General features: G+C 42.0%; 1 protein-coding gene across 4 annotated transcripts in view; it reads left to right on the top strand.

Moving 5' to 3' along the window:
* ASAP1 (ArfGAP with SH3 domain, ankyrin repeat and PH domain 1) overlaps positions 1–15,760 on the top strand; it is a 2,547,392-nt gene that overhangs the window by 1,364,447 nt on the left and 1,167,185 nt on the right. For all 4 annotated transcript variants that reach the window (XM_044067036.1, XM_044067034.1, XM_044067035.1 and 1 more), the window contains exons 9-10: positions 4,417–4,492; positions 4,977–5,063. In XM_044067036.1, the coding sequence (XP_043922971.1) occupies positions 4,417–4,492; positions 4,977–5,063 (163 nt within the window). The remainder of the gene's footprint in view (positions 1–4,416; positions 4,493–4,976; positions 5,064–15,760) is intronic.

Raw genomic sequence — 15,760 nt, 5'->3', positions numbered from 1 at the left:
TTCAGGGCAAATTTAGATATGCTGACATTTAAATAAGCTGAGTGATCTATTTATTTAATCTTTGTTTAAGTTCACTTATGCATTATGTCATATTTTAATATTATTAAATTCCTTTATTGAAATAACAATGATTGTCTGAGAAAGAAAGCTTTTTATTCAGAATGTGGTATGCTAGAATTGTGACGTGCATCATAATTCATTTTGTTGTATTGCATGTTCTGTTCATATAGTCAGGTGGTATAGCTTTTGTTCAAGCTTTTCTTGTGTTATATTATTATGAGGCACCTGAATCCTTGTGCAGACCTTCTGCTTGGCTCAGTTAACTGTATTTTCGCTGAAACAAACTGTAGCACAAACCTACAATGCATTTTGAGCTTTTTTCTCAGAGAACTTTTCAGATTTTTGTATTTTTATTGAGCTGATGTAAAAGATAAAAACAGCTTTCCCATAATTCTGTAGTCTTTGAATAGTCTGTAGAATGCTGTTTAGGTTATTTATATTCATCCTCCACTCCTTTACTCCAGGGAAGTGTTCTGGGTTATAGATAATGCAGTGATTTTCACTAAGTGTCCTCATTTAATGCATTCAGATCAATTTTGCGGCAGTATAACAGCAACTTTCAAGGTATGTACTTGTTTACACTTGCCTAGTTTAATGATATTCACAGGAACAAATGTAAAGTTTGAAGTCCATTATGTCACTAGATTTAACATGTTGAACACCTCAAATGAGGATGGTTAAGTCTGACATGTTAGATGTACTTGGCTACCTCTGTATCATAGTTCACGCTGAGACTATTGGCCAGACGTTTGCTTTATATGAGTAGACATATTCTTCACTTATGTGTTTGGTATTCCAGTACCTGTTATAGACCTCTGTTTCCATCTATGGTTGTGATCAAGAACACATTACAACAAATATTTATGATCTTCTTTTCTCACTATTCATTAATGACCTGCATGTAGCAATTCCTCAAGCCACCTGTATACAATATGTAGACGATTCGACAATCATATGTTCAGCTAACTCCCCCTCAGAACTACATTCTTCAACTCAGAAGGTATTCAACATAATTGAGACTTGGTTCTTAAAGCGTTGCCTCCTTCTAAATGCCAAAAAACTAAGCTCCTACTCTTTGTACCTACCAGTAAATCCTCCCCAGTAGACTTCTCAATCAGTTCCAACAACGGTACCCTCATATCTCCAGACTCCACCACTAAACTGCTAGGAATTACTATTGATAATAACCTTAACTTTGACAGCCGTATAAACAACACTATAAAATCTGTAAACAAAAAACTTGACTCCTTATACATAATTAAACCCTTCTTAACACCATCAGCCAGAACCAAAATTGCTGACTCTCACTTAATTTCAACTCTTCTTTATGCCTCACCCATCTACACTAACCTAAAAAAATAACCTTATCAAACTAACTAATTCCTACAATAGTAATCCCTTTAGAACCCACCACTGTCTGAATCTACTGCAAGTAGGCTGGCTAGAACTACAAAATCTTCTGTTATTTACTCAACTCACCATTGCCTACAAGCTATTTTACCAACCTAACACCACTCCTATACTCTCTAACCTCATCATCCCCTACAAAAACCTAAATTCACTACGCTCCTCTAGCAAAGCCACCATAACAAAGTCCAACAACAAAGCAAGGGGATTCCTTGTTCTCTATCACTGTAGGTAAATACTGGAACCTTTTACCTATAGAACTAACCTTACTTCCCACTCTGACTCTCTTTAAACAAAACCTCAAAAAACACCTGAAGATCCATTGGTTATGCCCCTGCAGTAACCCTGATTAATCCTTTGATTCTTTACTTCTCGCCTCTCTTTCTCAATTTTCTTCCTAAACTCTGCTGCACATCCCTGTAAGGACTGAGCTGTAAATAGTATTCCTGAAACTACTTATTGTACTGTTATTTACCTATGTATTACACTGTATATCAATTTGTCTTGTACTGTGTGACACTGTTTAGCATAATCTTTATTATTACATTCATATCTTTTATCCTTTATACTGTGCATATATTGTTTGTATATTCTGTGTGTTAATATTGGAGTTTTTCTCCATGGACCTCTACTGAAAATGGAAATACATCCAGCTAGACTAGCCCAGTTAACAAATGTAAAATAAAATAAAATCAGAGACCTGATCATAATGTTTTGCAGTATGCTGGAAGTCTTAGCTGCTTTGCATGATTTTCCCCTTAAAAGGGTTGTTTGATAGCACAGCATGTGTAAAAGCTTTTAAAGTTGGTTGCTTAGAGGTGCATTTGTTTTGCAACGGCCATTCATGTGCTATTGTTTAATTTTATGACAGTAAGGTTCATGGTTAAAAATATGACTATAACAAGCTTATAGGGCACAGAGTGTCTCAAGTGTGGTCAAATATCTGAGGGAAAAAGATAAACTTGTTAAGCACCTTTCTGGCAAAAGAAAGGTGCTTAACAAAAGTTTAAACATTTTTTGGTGCTGTTATGTTCTAGTCCCAAATTAGACCGTAAGGAGCAGCCAACAAAGAACAATGGCAAGAAGTTGAAGCAGCTTTAAATGCTATTAATACATTTCACACTGCCACACTGTGTGTGTGTGTGTGTGTGTGTGTGTGTGTGTGTGTGTGTGTGTAGCAGCACAGTGTATTACAGCTTTTAAAGCTGTTAGAAGACAAGAGATGCACTTTCCTTCTGGCTGTTGTTGTGTGTGAGGCAGCACCAAGTGTGTTACAGCTTTAAACTATAAAATAATTTTCTTTCCTACAGTTTTTTTCTGTTTTTTTGTGTATCTTTTAGTGCATTAGAGTGGTTAAGGCTGCATATACTACAAAGAGTTGTCTAACAGCATTACAACTGTTACAACTTTCAGAGCTAAAAAGTACTCAATACTCTTACATATTTTTTCATTCCGGTTCTCTGTCTCTGTAACTGATAGTAAGTGGAGCAGGTCAAGCTCAACTCCATGTACTAAAAATGTTGATGAATATCTCTCCAGTTGTAACCAAGCTGTTGTATGGTCTTCAAATGGATGTCAAGATTCACTTCTCAAGTTTTGCTTTGCTGAACTGTTGAGGTGAATTTGTTGACTTCTATTTCTGAGACATATAGTAAATTGGTTAAGACTGGTGACCCGATCATAATCCTGTGGTAGTGCATAGAGTGCTGTGATTGTGTTCAAAAAATGGTTATATAATAACTTGGTTAGGTGTTACTGTAGTGAGACCCAACCATACCAGCACTTTCAAAGATGTGTAACAAAAGTTCCACATACCCTCACTGCTGCTACAGTCCAGTATCAGGGAAGGGATGTTCTTCCACTCTCAGCTGTCCATGAATATATTTCCTCATATATCCAGAAGTTTACCAATGTCAGTCTGTAAGTAACTCATTTGAATTAGGGCAGTATTTAAAAACTGTCCTTAAAATTTTCCTTACTTGTTGTATATGTGACAGCACTTCCTGGGTGCTTTACTGACTTTCAAAGCCAGTAAAGCACCTTTTTGTAACAGGTAATATATGGAGTAGATTAAGACTCATTGCACTACAAAGAGTTAGGATAGGGTGTCATCAATCATAACCACTTTATTATATTTTCTCGGCAGGTGATTCTTGGCATCCATGTCTCGAACACACAAAACTGTGGTTAAGATCTGAGACTCTGTCATAGTCATCCATGTTGTAGCGGAGTTCTTCCATATGAATCTGGCTATAACATGGTCATATTTGAATATTAACCAGGTTGTGAAATAAACCATCTTCCACACGTCCCTAACATTGTGAAGAACACAATTTCCCCTGAATGTTCACATCACAAATCCTTCTGTTAATTTAAGTGTTCCTTTAAAACAAATTCTCAAGAATTCTTCTTTTTGGATGATGTTGTATGGATCAATTTTAAGGTTGTATATGGCTCTAAGCTACCTGTGGATCAGACCCAGTTATGTGGATTGACCCACAAACCTACTTGTGTAGTCCTGGTTCATTATTTCAATTATTTTACTCCACCTAGACTTTGTTTTGCTGTTTTTTTTTTCCTGTGTAATGTTCCAGAAAAATGCCTCAATTGCGCTTGAGAAATGATGAGCTTTTTTTTTTTTAAATATTTCCAGGTACAAAAAAACACATACAGGTCAAATGGTATTACAGAATAAAATAAGTAAATCTGAAAATAAATTATTCAAGTTATCACTGTATAGCAATAACTGAAGGAAGTTAATCCTTAGATGTAATGAAACTGCTTTTGCAGCCTTTAATATTAGTAGTCAGATGCTAATTAAATAGTTTTATTATTTTTTGTGAAATAAATCCCTTGTAGATACTTGTCATCTTGCACATAAGCACGCGTATGCACCAGTGTAATTTAATTGTCACTCTTATTGGTCATATATATTTTTTTCCTTTTTAGTTTTTTTCAAGATGGATTGAAGACAGCTGACAAACTTAAACAGTACATCGAGAAACTGGCTGCCGATTTGTATAATGTAAGTAATTTAGTAGCAAGCTTAGCCTCAATAAAATAAAATCTCATTGGCTGTATTTGTAAATGAATGAGTATTCAGTGTAAATGCCAGTATTTAATCAGAGTTAATGGAGAACTGTCCTCTGATTGATGGCAGTGGTTCTCAGTTACTGTGCCTGGCACTGTGCCAAATTAGTGTGCCAAAAGCAACATGTATAGTTGTGAAGGTTGTTTTTTGGTTATTAATCTAATCTGGGTAAAATTAGAGCAAGACACTCAATTACAGTCAAATAGGCAGCCTATGGTTTTTGATAATGTAAATGGAACAATGATTTTCTGAAACACTTAAACATTTTATAAGATACTGTTACGGAACACACCTAAGAACATATGCATAATAAAATAATTTGTCCTAAGAAAATAACAGGATATGGATGCAGGACTTTTAGAGCAGAAAATATTGCAGATAAGGTAACTGGCTAAATATGCATTTTTTTTCCTTACAGATAAAACAAACACAAGATGAAGAAAAGAAACAGCTGACTGCACTCAGAGACTTAATAAAGTCATCACTACAAGTAGATCAAAAAGAGGTAGGCAACTAAAGTAGTTGCATTTTATCTAATTAATGCTATATAATTTTGTAAAATGTAAACAATTTAAGTGAATGTAGCATAAGTATACATTCTTTTCCATAAAGTTTTAAACTGCTGACATTATAGTTGCTTGTTTTGTTCTGGATGATATAATTACATCAGGCAGCTTCATAAGTGTTGCATCTGATGTTGTTCACTTCATTCCATTAACCTGTGAGATTACGGTTCCAGTGCTTGGAACCGACCGGCCATCCGAGCTCCTCTTACCTACTCCTAATGCCCCACTCCCTCGCAACTTGTTTGCCATGCTTAGTGTTCACATCGAGTTCCTTGGCTTGAGCTTCTCTGTCATTTTTGGTGAGTGTTTTTTTCTTGTTGTTTGCTTTCCTACCTCTCTCTTTTGACTTCTTTTCTATTTCTTTCCCTGTCTAGTTCTCAGGTTTCTATTCATTAGGTTAAAAAAAAATCTTCTTTTTCTTCAGATTTCCCTTATTCCTTCTTTCCTCATGCCTGATCAGAAGCCATTAAGCTTCAAGAAGCACACTTCCTGTGGGGGGAAGTTCCCCTTATCTGATGACCATGGGAAGTTCTTGTACTGTTTAGGGCCTCGCCATTTGGATGCCTCATGTGAGATTTCCAGGGCTTTCCACCCCTGGGTTCTGACGGATAGAAGAAGTAAACTCATTTTAAAAGGGTTACTTCCTCCTACTGCCACCTCCGGGATGCCTTTTACATCAGGAGCTCAACCCCCATCAAAGAAGCCCAGAGATTCCCGGTAGTCCAGGAGACCATCTCCCTCTGTCTTTTTCTGAACTACCCAGGAAGAAGTCTAAACCATCGGAACTGACTTGTTTGGCTCCAAGCTCTTTGACATCGACCTCTCTTCCTCCCCGTTCTTCTTCAGTTGTTACAAGGCCAAGTGGTGACCCCTGAGCATTGACTCTGGGGTCTTCTTTGTTGGTACCTAGTAGTAGGTCTCTGTCCTTTTCCCCACAGAGATCCCCCGGACCCCCTTCCTCTGCTTCATCTAGGTCTTCCCAAAGCTTGTCCTCTAAGGATGTTGGTAAGCTCATGAGGCAATATCTGGAGACACAGATCTAGATGGTGCTTGTGTCTGGTCTGTCTGGTTCCAGATCCATGAGGCCCTCCCTGTTCCAACCAGTAACTCCTTTTCCAATTCAACCCCTAGTTTCGGAGTTGTTGATTCTGTTGGTTCTTGGTGTCACGGTGTTGAACTTTGCCTCCAACTTTCTCCCCGATTTGTTCGGCTCTGACTGCTTCTGTTCAGATTGTGTCTCTGAGCCGTAGTGTCGAGGTTGGTTCTGGGGAGTTTACCTTGACTCTGAAGCTTTTGGAGCTGTCTTTTCCCCTTGGGGCCTTGGCCTTTGATAGGTTGGCTCCAACTCCCCTCTCAGAGCAGGAGGCCCATTTTTTCTGGGAGGTGTCTACTCCTCCTGGCTTTGGCTCTGGCTCTGGCGAGACAGCTCCATGTGATTCAGAGTCCTTCTGCATTTGAGATTGTGGAGAGGGTCCTCTCTCTTCCTAGGAGATCCTCAGCACTTACCTTGCCGAAACGTCCCCCGCCTCACTCTGGAACTGTGCCTGAGACCTCTGAGCTGCCACATGGACAGCTGGTCCTGGATAGGCTCCACACCTTACCCTCATTGGATCCCCAAGCTTCTTCCTACACCTCCCTGGAGTGTCCCCCGAGGAGGACCCTCTGAAGAGACCATGTAAAAGAAGGTATGTGGATTCCCCTATGAAATCCCTCACTACAGATACTGATTTTGAGAAAGGCAAAGTGTCTCCCAAATCACTACCTGACAATGTCTCCTTCAGAAACATTCTTGAACTCCTTTGCTTGAAGGGTGGATGGTCTTCCCAAACCCCTTCCCCAGAGGAATCGCTGTTGTCGGAGACTTATGGGGCTGGCCCATCTACTACCTGGGTGTGGTCTTCATTAAACAGAATAGTGAAGATCATTCAATCCATAATCCTTCTCCTGAAGATGAAGGGGGGAAGATCGGAGAGCTCCTCGAGGGACAATATACCATATCAAAATGGACAAAGCGCTCCAGGCCTACCTTTGTTCAGGAGGGGAGAGGTACCACCAGTTACACCAGTGCCCACCGGTCTTCCCTTGTCCCACAGGTGTTCAAATGTCTAGCTGTTGTGTAAGTCATAGCTCATTGTAAGGTTATCAGATATTTCCATATATGGGGCGACTGGCTCTATCTGGCTGCCCCCAGGCATCTACTCTTTCAGGCCAGGGATTACTTCCTCAGCTTAACCTCTACACTGGGGATAATTGTCAGTTTACAGAAGTCACACTTGGATCCAGTAGGGATCATAGGTCATAGCCATCATACATCTAGAAGAGACACCATCCCACCTTTACCTTTCATCGGGCAGGTATCAAATCTGAAGTCTCACATCAGCTAGATCTTGACTGCTTCGAAACCCCCAGCCTCTCTAGTTCTCCCAGCATTCGGCTCCTTGGCAGCAACCATAACATTTCTTCCAGTAGAACATTTCCACATGCAAATTCTTCATTGGACCTTGGCGATACAGTGGTCTCTTCTCAGGATTCCTTTGAATCTTCCCATTAGCCTGTCTTGTGTGTGCAGGGACTCTCTTCTTTGATGGCTCCATTTTCTGGAAATCAGCCAAGGATGTCCATTCGTTTTTCCCTCCCCAGTAGCCACTTTGACCATGGACATCTCCCAGTTCGGGTTGGGGAGCATTGTCTGGGCTGGAGAGTCCAAGGCATGTGGATGCCCCAGGAGAACAAGTTGCATATCAACATTCTTGAGATGAGAGCGGTTCTTCTAGCATTGCAGGAACTAGACAGCTTTCTGCCACAGGGGACTGTTGCAGTCCAAATGGACATGTCAGTAGTTTGGTACATTGACAAACAGGGAGGGACGAGGTCTTACCCCCTGTGTTGAGAAGCTATAAGAGTCCGGCAGTGGACAATTTCTTCCAACTGCTTTCTGGTTAGCAACACACATTCTGAGGGAATTCAACATTCTAGCCAACAGGCTCAGCCGAGTGTTATTGATGCATCATGAGTGGTCCCTTATTCAGTCCATGGCAGATGCGATCTTCAGAAATGAGGTTATCCTTGCTATGACCTCTTTGCGTCCCCTCTCTACAGCAAATGCAACAAGTATTTTGTCTTGATCCCTCCTCAGGGACGGACCCCCCAGGGATGCTCTTGTTCATGCTTGGCCCTCCGGTCTACTCTCTGCCTTTCCCTCTCTTCCATCGATTTGCACGTTCCTACAGAAAGCTCTCAGGTGGCGAAGCAAAGTGATCCTCATTGCTCCCTTTTGGCCTCGGCAAACCTTGTTCGCCTTTCTTTGGTCTTATCTAGTTTGCCCCTCGATGAAGTTGGATCTGAGTCCAAATCTACACTCTCATCCATCGGGGCATCCACATTTCAACATTCAGGGCCTGAAATTGACTGGATAGTTTCTCCACCTCTGATGATGGCAAGATTTCTCAGGCTGTCTTCCCCAGTTCGAGAAATTTTGATTTCATCCCATAGAGCTTCCACGCAAAAAATTTACAAAAGTAAGTGGGAAAAGGTTCTCTTTTTGGACTGAACACAAATAGAGAGATCCTTTTACAGCACCAGTTTCAGTAGTACTAAACTTTCTGGCTTCCCTTTTCAAAGATGGTGCTAGCTCTTCTACAGTCAAAGTTCAACTTCCTGCCATTTCCAACTTTCACTTTGCTTCTGACTCATTGTCTCTTGCTTCTTCAAAATTGTGTAAGATTTTTCTTAAGGACACTTTTCTGGTCCGGCCAACAGTGAAAGATCCTATGCCTCCCTTGGATCTTACTATGATTTTGCAAGCCTTAGTCCATCCCCCATTCGAACCCTCAGCCACTGTGGATCTGAAATTTTTCTCCTGGAAAAGTATTTTCTGAGTAGCAGTCCTCGGCCGGGAGAGTGTCTGAGCTCCAAGCTCTTACTGCAAAATTTCCATATTTAGTTTTTCATAAAGACAGACTGACTCTACATATGAATCTTTCTTTCTTACGCAAGGTGGCTAAAGAGGCAAACATTAATCAGTCAGTCAATCTTCCAGTATTTTTTCCTCAGTATCAGAATAAGGGAAGAGTATGCTTTATACTTGCTTGATGTTCATAGGCAGCTTAATTTTTACATCCATAGACTCTATTGATGTAAAAATCCTTCAGGAAGTGTGAACAGCTGTTTGTCTCTTTTTTGAATGCCAAGAAAGGTAAAGCTGTGACCAAAGTTATGTTGGCTAGATGGTTGAAAGTCTATATTACATTTATTCTTTTAAGGGTATTCCTTTACCAGGTCTGGTAAGGGTGCACTCCACAAGGTCCAGGTCAGGTCTTTTGGTCTAGAGTTTCTATTGAGGACATTTGTGCTGCTGCTACTTGGTCAACCCCCCATAATTTTGTTATGCATTACAAATTGGTCATCATATCCAGGAGTATCCTTCCTTGATAGCCACCCTGGATTATACTAGCTGGGGACTCTGTCCCACAGGTTAATGGAATGAATGGACAACATCAGATAAAGAAGTTATGTTCCTGACTTAATGTTCCATCTGTGTTGTCCAACTTCATTCCATTAACCTTTCCGCCACTTCCCCATATCCATTTTTTTTTGGGAAGCCTAGTAGAAGTTACAAGGAATCTTTACTCCTTTGGTTGAGTTCCCGATGTTCTTTTCTTGTATGATATATGTATATACATTTGGTCTGCATGTTATTGTAGTATAGTTAATAGTTGGATAGCCACTATGTTCTTGTTGGCAAACTCGATCTGAGGCACTGTGTGGAAGTGGGGCATTATGGGTAGGTAGAAGGAGCTCAAGTCAGGAGTCTTGAGTTGAAAGAAGGCCGCCAGTCTGTTCCAGGCATTGGAACCGTAATCCCACAGGTTAATGGAATGAAGCTGGACAATACAGATGGAACAGTATGGTAAGAACATAACTTCTTTTTTACTTAGTAGAGTAAGGCCAGGAGGCCACATATTCTTTGCTATTGTATATCACATGCTTGCCACAATATCATTGCATGTTTTGAGTGTTTTTTTCCTTGAGATAAACAAGCCATTTAATACTCAAGTGTCTCATTTAATTAAAAATATCAAGAGAAATGCATTTATTCATTCTTTAATACCCATGTTATCATTTTCAGAGTCAGGGGTGGGGCAGACTCTATCCCTGCAGGCAGTTGATGTAAGACAGAGAAAGTAATCTTGGGTAGAATCCCAGTCTTTCACAAGAGACACAAACACAGCCATGGGTAACTAGAAGGGATTGCCATTTCATTTAATGCATGTCTTTGGGATGTGAGAGGAAACAGGAGCACAAGGCATATACCCACCTGGATGAGGGAGGATATGCTGACTGCACATAGTAGTCACCCCAGCTGGGAACTGAACTGAAGAGTGAGGTGCTGTGATGCAGCAATGCTAAGTGCTGATCTCTATGCTACCAAGTAATAATGTATCTGATGATAAAAACTAGAAAAAATGTATTTGGTATTATGAACTCAAGAGCTAGCAACAGTTGTATAGGTTCATAGGTTCATACTAGGCTATCTGCCCTAGGGCATTTATAAGCCTAGCCAGAGTGTGTTTGGCTTTCGCCACCCATTTTAAATTAATTTTGCTATGCCCTTTTTCGAGGTTAGTATACTGTGCCTCTGTCTTAACAGTGACACAGAAGTGATACCCGGGGTAAGCCTACGATCTCCCATCCACTCATCAAGATTCCTCTTGAAGAGAGTCAATGAGGGACTCTGCCTAACCTGGACTGGGATTTTATTCCAGAGTGAAGGGAGCCTCTGGGTTATGAATCTGTCCCTCCAGCATGTCCTATTTATTTCTGTGCTGAAGGTCAAGTCTCTCGAGCGCATAGCTCGATGGGATTTGGATTTTCTGAGATGCAGCATGTCCATTAATTCTGGGTTGGACATGGCTTTATACGTCAGGCACAGATCGCCTCTAAGCAGGTGGTATGCCACTGAGTAGAGCTGGAGTTTCTTTAACCGGGCAGCATATGGCATCTGTTTGAGCCCTTTGATCCTCTTGGTGAGGTACTTTTGGGGTCTTTCCAGTTGCTGCAGGTGTCTGGTAAGGTACATCCCAAAAGGGGCATTGTACTCAATTATGGGCCTGATGAAGGATGAGTAAAGAGGCACAATGACCTCCCCTGATCTAGATGTGAATCCCTTCATGATTAGGTGGGCTATATAAAATGTTTTTCTAACCACTTTGGCTATGTGGTTGTCAAATGAGAGATTGCTATCAACTTGGGTCCCCAGGTCCCTAATTATTTCTTCTGTACTTAATGGTTTACCACCTATGTGGTAATTTGTGGGCACTTTGTTTTTGCCAAAGGGGATGACTATACACTTTTTGGCGTTTAGCTTGAGGCCATGGCTCTGGCACCAGTTGTCTGTTTCTATGAGGCCCTTTTGGAGGATGCTTGTGTCGGCTGGAGAGTCTATTATGGCGCCCAGTTTGCAGTCATCTGCGAACTTGGTCAGCCACAGTCCTTCCGTGTTGGCCTGTACCTCCGAGAAATATATACCGAACAAGAGAGGTCCTAGGACTGAGCCTTGTGGGATGCCACATGTAACTGGTTTGGAGTCTGACATGGCTCCAGCAATTCTAACCATGTGGGTTCTGTCCTTGAGCCAGTTTGCAACCCATCTAGTGGCATAGGGGTTTATATTTAAGCTGGTGAGCTTATCTATAATGCCCGAATGGGGTATTGTATCGAAGGCTTTTGCGAGGTCCAGGTAGGCTGTGTGGACCACCTTCCCCTCTTCAATGGCCTTGGTGACTGTTTCAAAGAAATCGACCAGGTTTAAGAGGCAGGATCTGCCCTTAACAAAGCCGAACTGGGTAAGATCCAGTGTCTGTAGGTCCCCAATTATTTATTTATGAGGTCCATGATGATCCTTTCCATAGCTTTGCAGACCAAGCTAGTCAGGCTTATGGGTCGATAGTTTCCAGGATCCGTTGAGGCACCACCTTTGTGGAGAGGGACCACTGTTGCTGTACGCCACTGTTTGGGTAGATATCCTGTAGTAAGGCTGAGATTGAACAGTAGTTTTAGGTTTGGGTTTAGCTCTTCTTGGAGTTCATGTAGGACGCAGCCCGGGACACCGTCTGGTCCCATTGATGCTGTGTTTTTTGCTTTGAAGAGTGCGGCTCTTACCAGAGCATCTGAGATGTCAGGGGGGCAGCACTCTGCTGGGATAGATATTTGCCCTTTTGGTGGGGTGGGGTGGGGGGAGTTTGCGCTGAACCTGTCAGCTAGGATGTTGGCAATGTCTGTGGGTTCGGTGTATTTTTTGTCATTTTGAACTAATTCTGAGCATATCTGGGAATTCCCACCCAGGTTCCTAACATAACTAAAGAAAACCTTGTAATTATCCTTAGTGTCCTGTGCAATTTTTCTCTCGAAGTTGGCCTTAGACGATTTTATGAGTGCCCGTAGGTTTTTGCTAATACTGATCAGAGATGCCTTCCCTTTTTGGGATTTTGCTCTATCATGTAGTAGCTTCCTCCTTCTGTTCTATAGTTTGTTTATGGCTGGGGTCCACCAGACAAGGACGTCTGCCTTTGGAGGATTGGGTCTTGGTTTTATTTGGGATTGCATGATCCATGCATTCCTGAAGGTGTTCATAGAATGCATTTATAAAGGATTCTGCGGTCTGGGCCGTATTTTCCACAGGCCCGGGGGCTTTGAAGGATTCCACCTCGGTTTTGAGGAGTGTGAAATTTGCGTTAGAGAAGTTTTTCACTGTGGTTTTCTGGGCAGGGGGTGGGGTCGGGATGTGAATATCCAGTGAGATTAGTTTATGGTCTGATCTTACCAGTGAGGGATACACTTCTGGTCTGGAGCATAGAGTCCCCATGTTGGTGATGATCAGATCCAGTATGTTTTCCCCTCTTGTGGGAGTGGTAACAAGTTGTTCCATAGCATTTGAGTTTATAAATTCTAGGAACCTTTGGGCTAGGGTGTTGGAGCTAGAGTAATGCTCCCAGTCTATGTTTGGGTAGTTGAAGTCGCCCAATATAATGTTTGGAGAGACCTTCATATTTTCCAGTGTTCTCAGGAAGGCCGGGTGGGGTTCCTGGGTTTGGGAGGGTGGTCTGTAGCAGGCTATAAACTGGAAGGCAGTTTTACCCACTGTTAGTTGCACATGGATAGTCTCTGATGCTTCATGCTGTGCCACCAACCTGGAGGTGTGGGTATCTTTGACGAATATTGATACTCCCCCTCCTTTTGTGGTTCGGTCCAAGTTTTGGGGACGAAAAGCATGGTATGAGGTATAACCTGGTAGTGCTGGGGTGCTCTCGGGAGCCTTGAACCAGGTTTCTGTTACTGCACAGATATCGATGTTCTCCATGCTAAGGAGAGTTTCGAGTGCATGCATCTTGAGGTTTAGACTTCTGGCGTTGAGTAGCATTACTCTTAGTTTCTTATCCCTTGTGATACCTATGGAGGTGGGTTTGTCTTTTGAGCCTTGCCTAAAAAGGCACTATGGGGTAGCAAGAGCCTTTGCCAATATCCGAAAGCCCAGGGGGACAGGTGCAAGCCGTCCCTAGCGAAGCATCGTGGCTTGTCGAGCATGTCATCCCAGGCTGACAGGCATTGGATACCCTTTGAATGACACCAATACTTAAGCCAATTGTTGAAATTGATCATCTTGTCTTCATATTGTGGCATCATTCTTGGTAAGGGTAAGGTGCTACTCAAGGTCAGGGTCATACCGGCCTGGGCTACATGCTCAGAGAGCTCCTCTATGTCTCTTTTCATGTAGTCCAGGGACGTACATCTCAGGTCATTCACACCAGCATGGACAATGACTGAGTCATATTTGTACTTGCCTTGGAGTGACCTGAGTGCTTGTGTTATATGGCGGATTCTAGCGCCAGACAGGCAGCTCACTGTGACCTTCTCCTTGTTCAGCCTGGTGAGCGGGATGTCAGTGTGCCTGACGATAGTCACCTATTACAAGTGTATCAGGTGTGTTGTTTAGCCTTAAGGGCTGTGACTGTTTGGCACACTGGCTTTGTGAGCTATGTGTTGCACGTATTTTGTTTTGGGGTAGCGGTTGCTTGGGTGTCTGCTTTGGAGGTCTCTGCTGCTTAGGCAGATTTTTATTTAGAGCCTCCGAGTATGTTTTTGTGTGTTTATGTGTTTGGTTTGCTGTCGTGGTAGGTCTATGTGAGACTGGAATTGTAGTGAGTGTGGTTTCCTTCTCCTCCTGACTGGTTACGCCAGTTCTGAGTTGAGGGAGCTTAGCCTCCAGTTTGGCTATATGGTTGCATCTCTCACATGTGTTGGAATTTGTTGGGAGGAGGAGAGGGTTGTCTGTGTACATGAGGCAGTTGTAACATTGCCTCAAGATTCCCAGATTCACCAGCTGGACCGGAGATGAGATTGACAAATGACCTTTGGACATGCTAGAATAGTATGGGGAATTCCTGTATAATTGAAAAAAAGGGCCAATGGGGAACAAGGTACTCAAGGGGAGTTTGTGAGGGTGTAGTGCTTTTAATTTTTTAGTGCTGACTTATATAATTGCTTTAGTGAGCAAGTGCCAGGTAACTTAAATGCAATGTGTTACAGGTAACTTAAATGCAAAAATGACAAACAGTAACTTTCTTTCAAGTGAAACAAGGAAATAAGTACAGTAAGCAATGCAGATATCACTAGGGATCCACAGAAGTGCTGAAAAGCCGCGTTTTAGGTGGAATTAGCGTTTCAGGAAAATAACAAGCAAACAAACAACAGGCATACAAACAAAGCTAGATTCAGCAGGCCTGGATCTAGTCTATGCTACAGCAAACAAGGTGTACCAATTTCAGTAAGAAACAGTTCAAATATGCAGGCCAGGCACTATAAGCCTTTAACCAGAAATTCCCAGCTCAGAAGGGCAGAGTCCAGCCTCTCCTCCCACAAGAGTGCAGACCACGAACCTTCTTAATGTAAAATAACTGGCCTGAAGCCCAAGCGCTTAAACCAGAACTAATACACTTTTAGAATAACAGACACTGAGCCCTCAATCAGCAGTTCCCAACTTAGAAGGATGTAAGCTACCTGTCCTGCCACCACAGTGCAGGCCACAAACAGTGCAGGCCACAATCCTTCCTAATGTAAAACAACTGGTCTGAAGCCCAAGTGCTTAATCCAAAAGACTTAGAATGATAGCTCCACTTTAATCAAGTTACTACCAAGCTGTAATAAATACAATTGAATACTTTAAAGAATGCCTGGATTAGTGCTCAAGTTATACAAACAAAGCTAGATTCAGCAGGCCTGGATCTAGTCTATGCTAGATCCAGGCCTTGATGGTTGTACAACTCTTGATGGTTGTAAAGGTGCCATTATCTGTACTGGTACATATTGGCATGATAGATTCGTATCCATCACCTCTGGAATAAACTTGCACTACATGTCAAGCACAGCAGCACCCTTGCCACCTTCAAGGTGAATCTAGATAGTTGGATGGGCAGCTTTCAGTTCTTAAACATGAACTTTAAAGAAATGTACAACACGGAGATAGTAACCAGTACAACCAACACGACCACTGAATATTCCTCCACAATGCATTTACTGTAGTTTAAACATTTTCGCCAGGATTGTATCAATGACTTCATCAGAAACACTTCACAAGACT

This window comes from Protopterus annectens, chromosome 3.part1 (genome assembly GCF_019279795.1).
Source record: "Protopterus annectens isolate FY-2018-M chromosome 3.part1, PAN1.0, whole genome shotgun sequence".
Lineage (NCBI taxonomy): Eukaryota > Metazoa > Chordata > Ceratodontiformes > Protopteridae > Protopterus > Protopterus annectens.
Note: the sequence above shows the minus strand (reverse complement) of the source record. Positions and strands in the feature narration are given on the sequence as shown.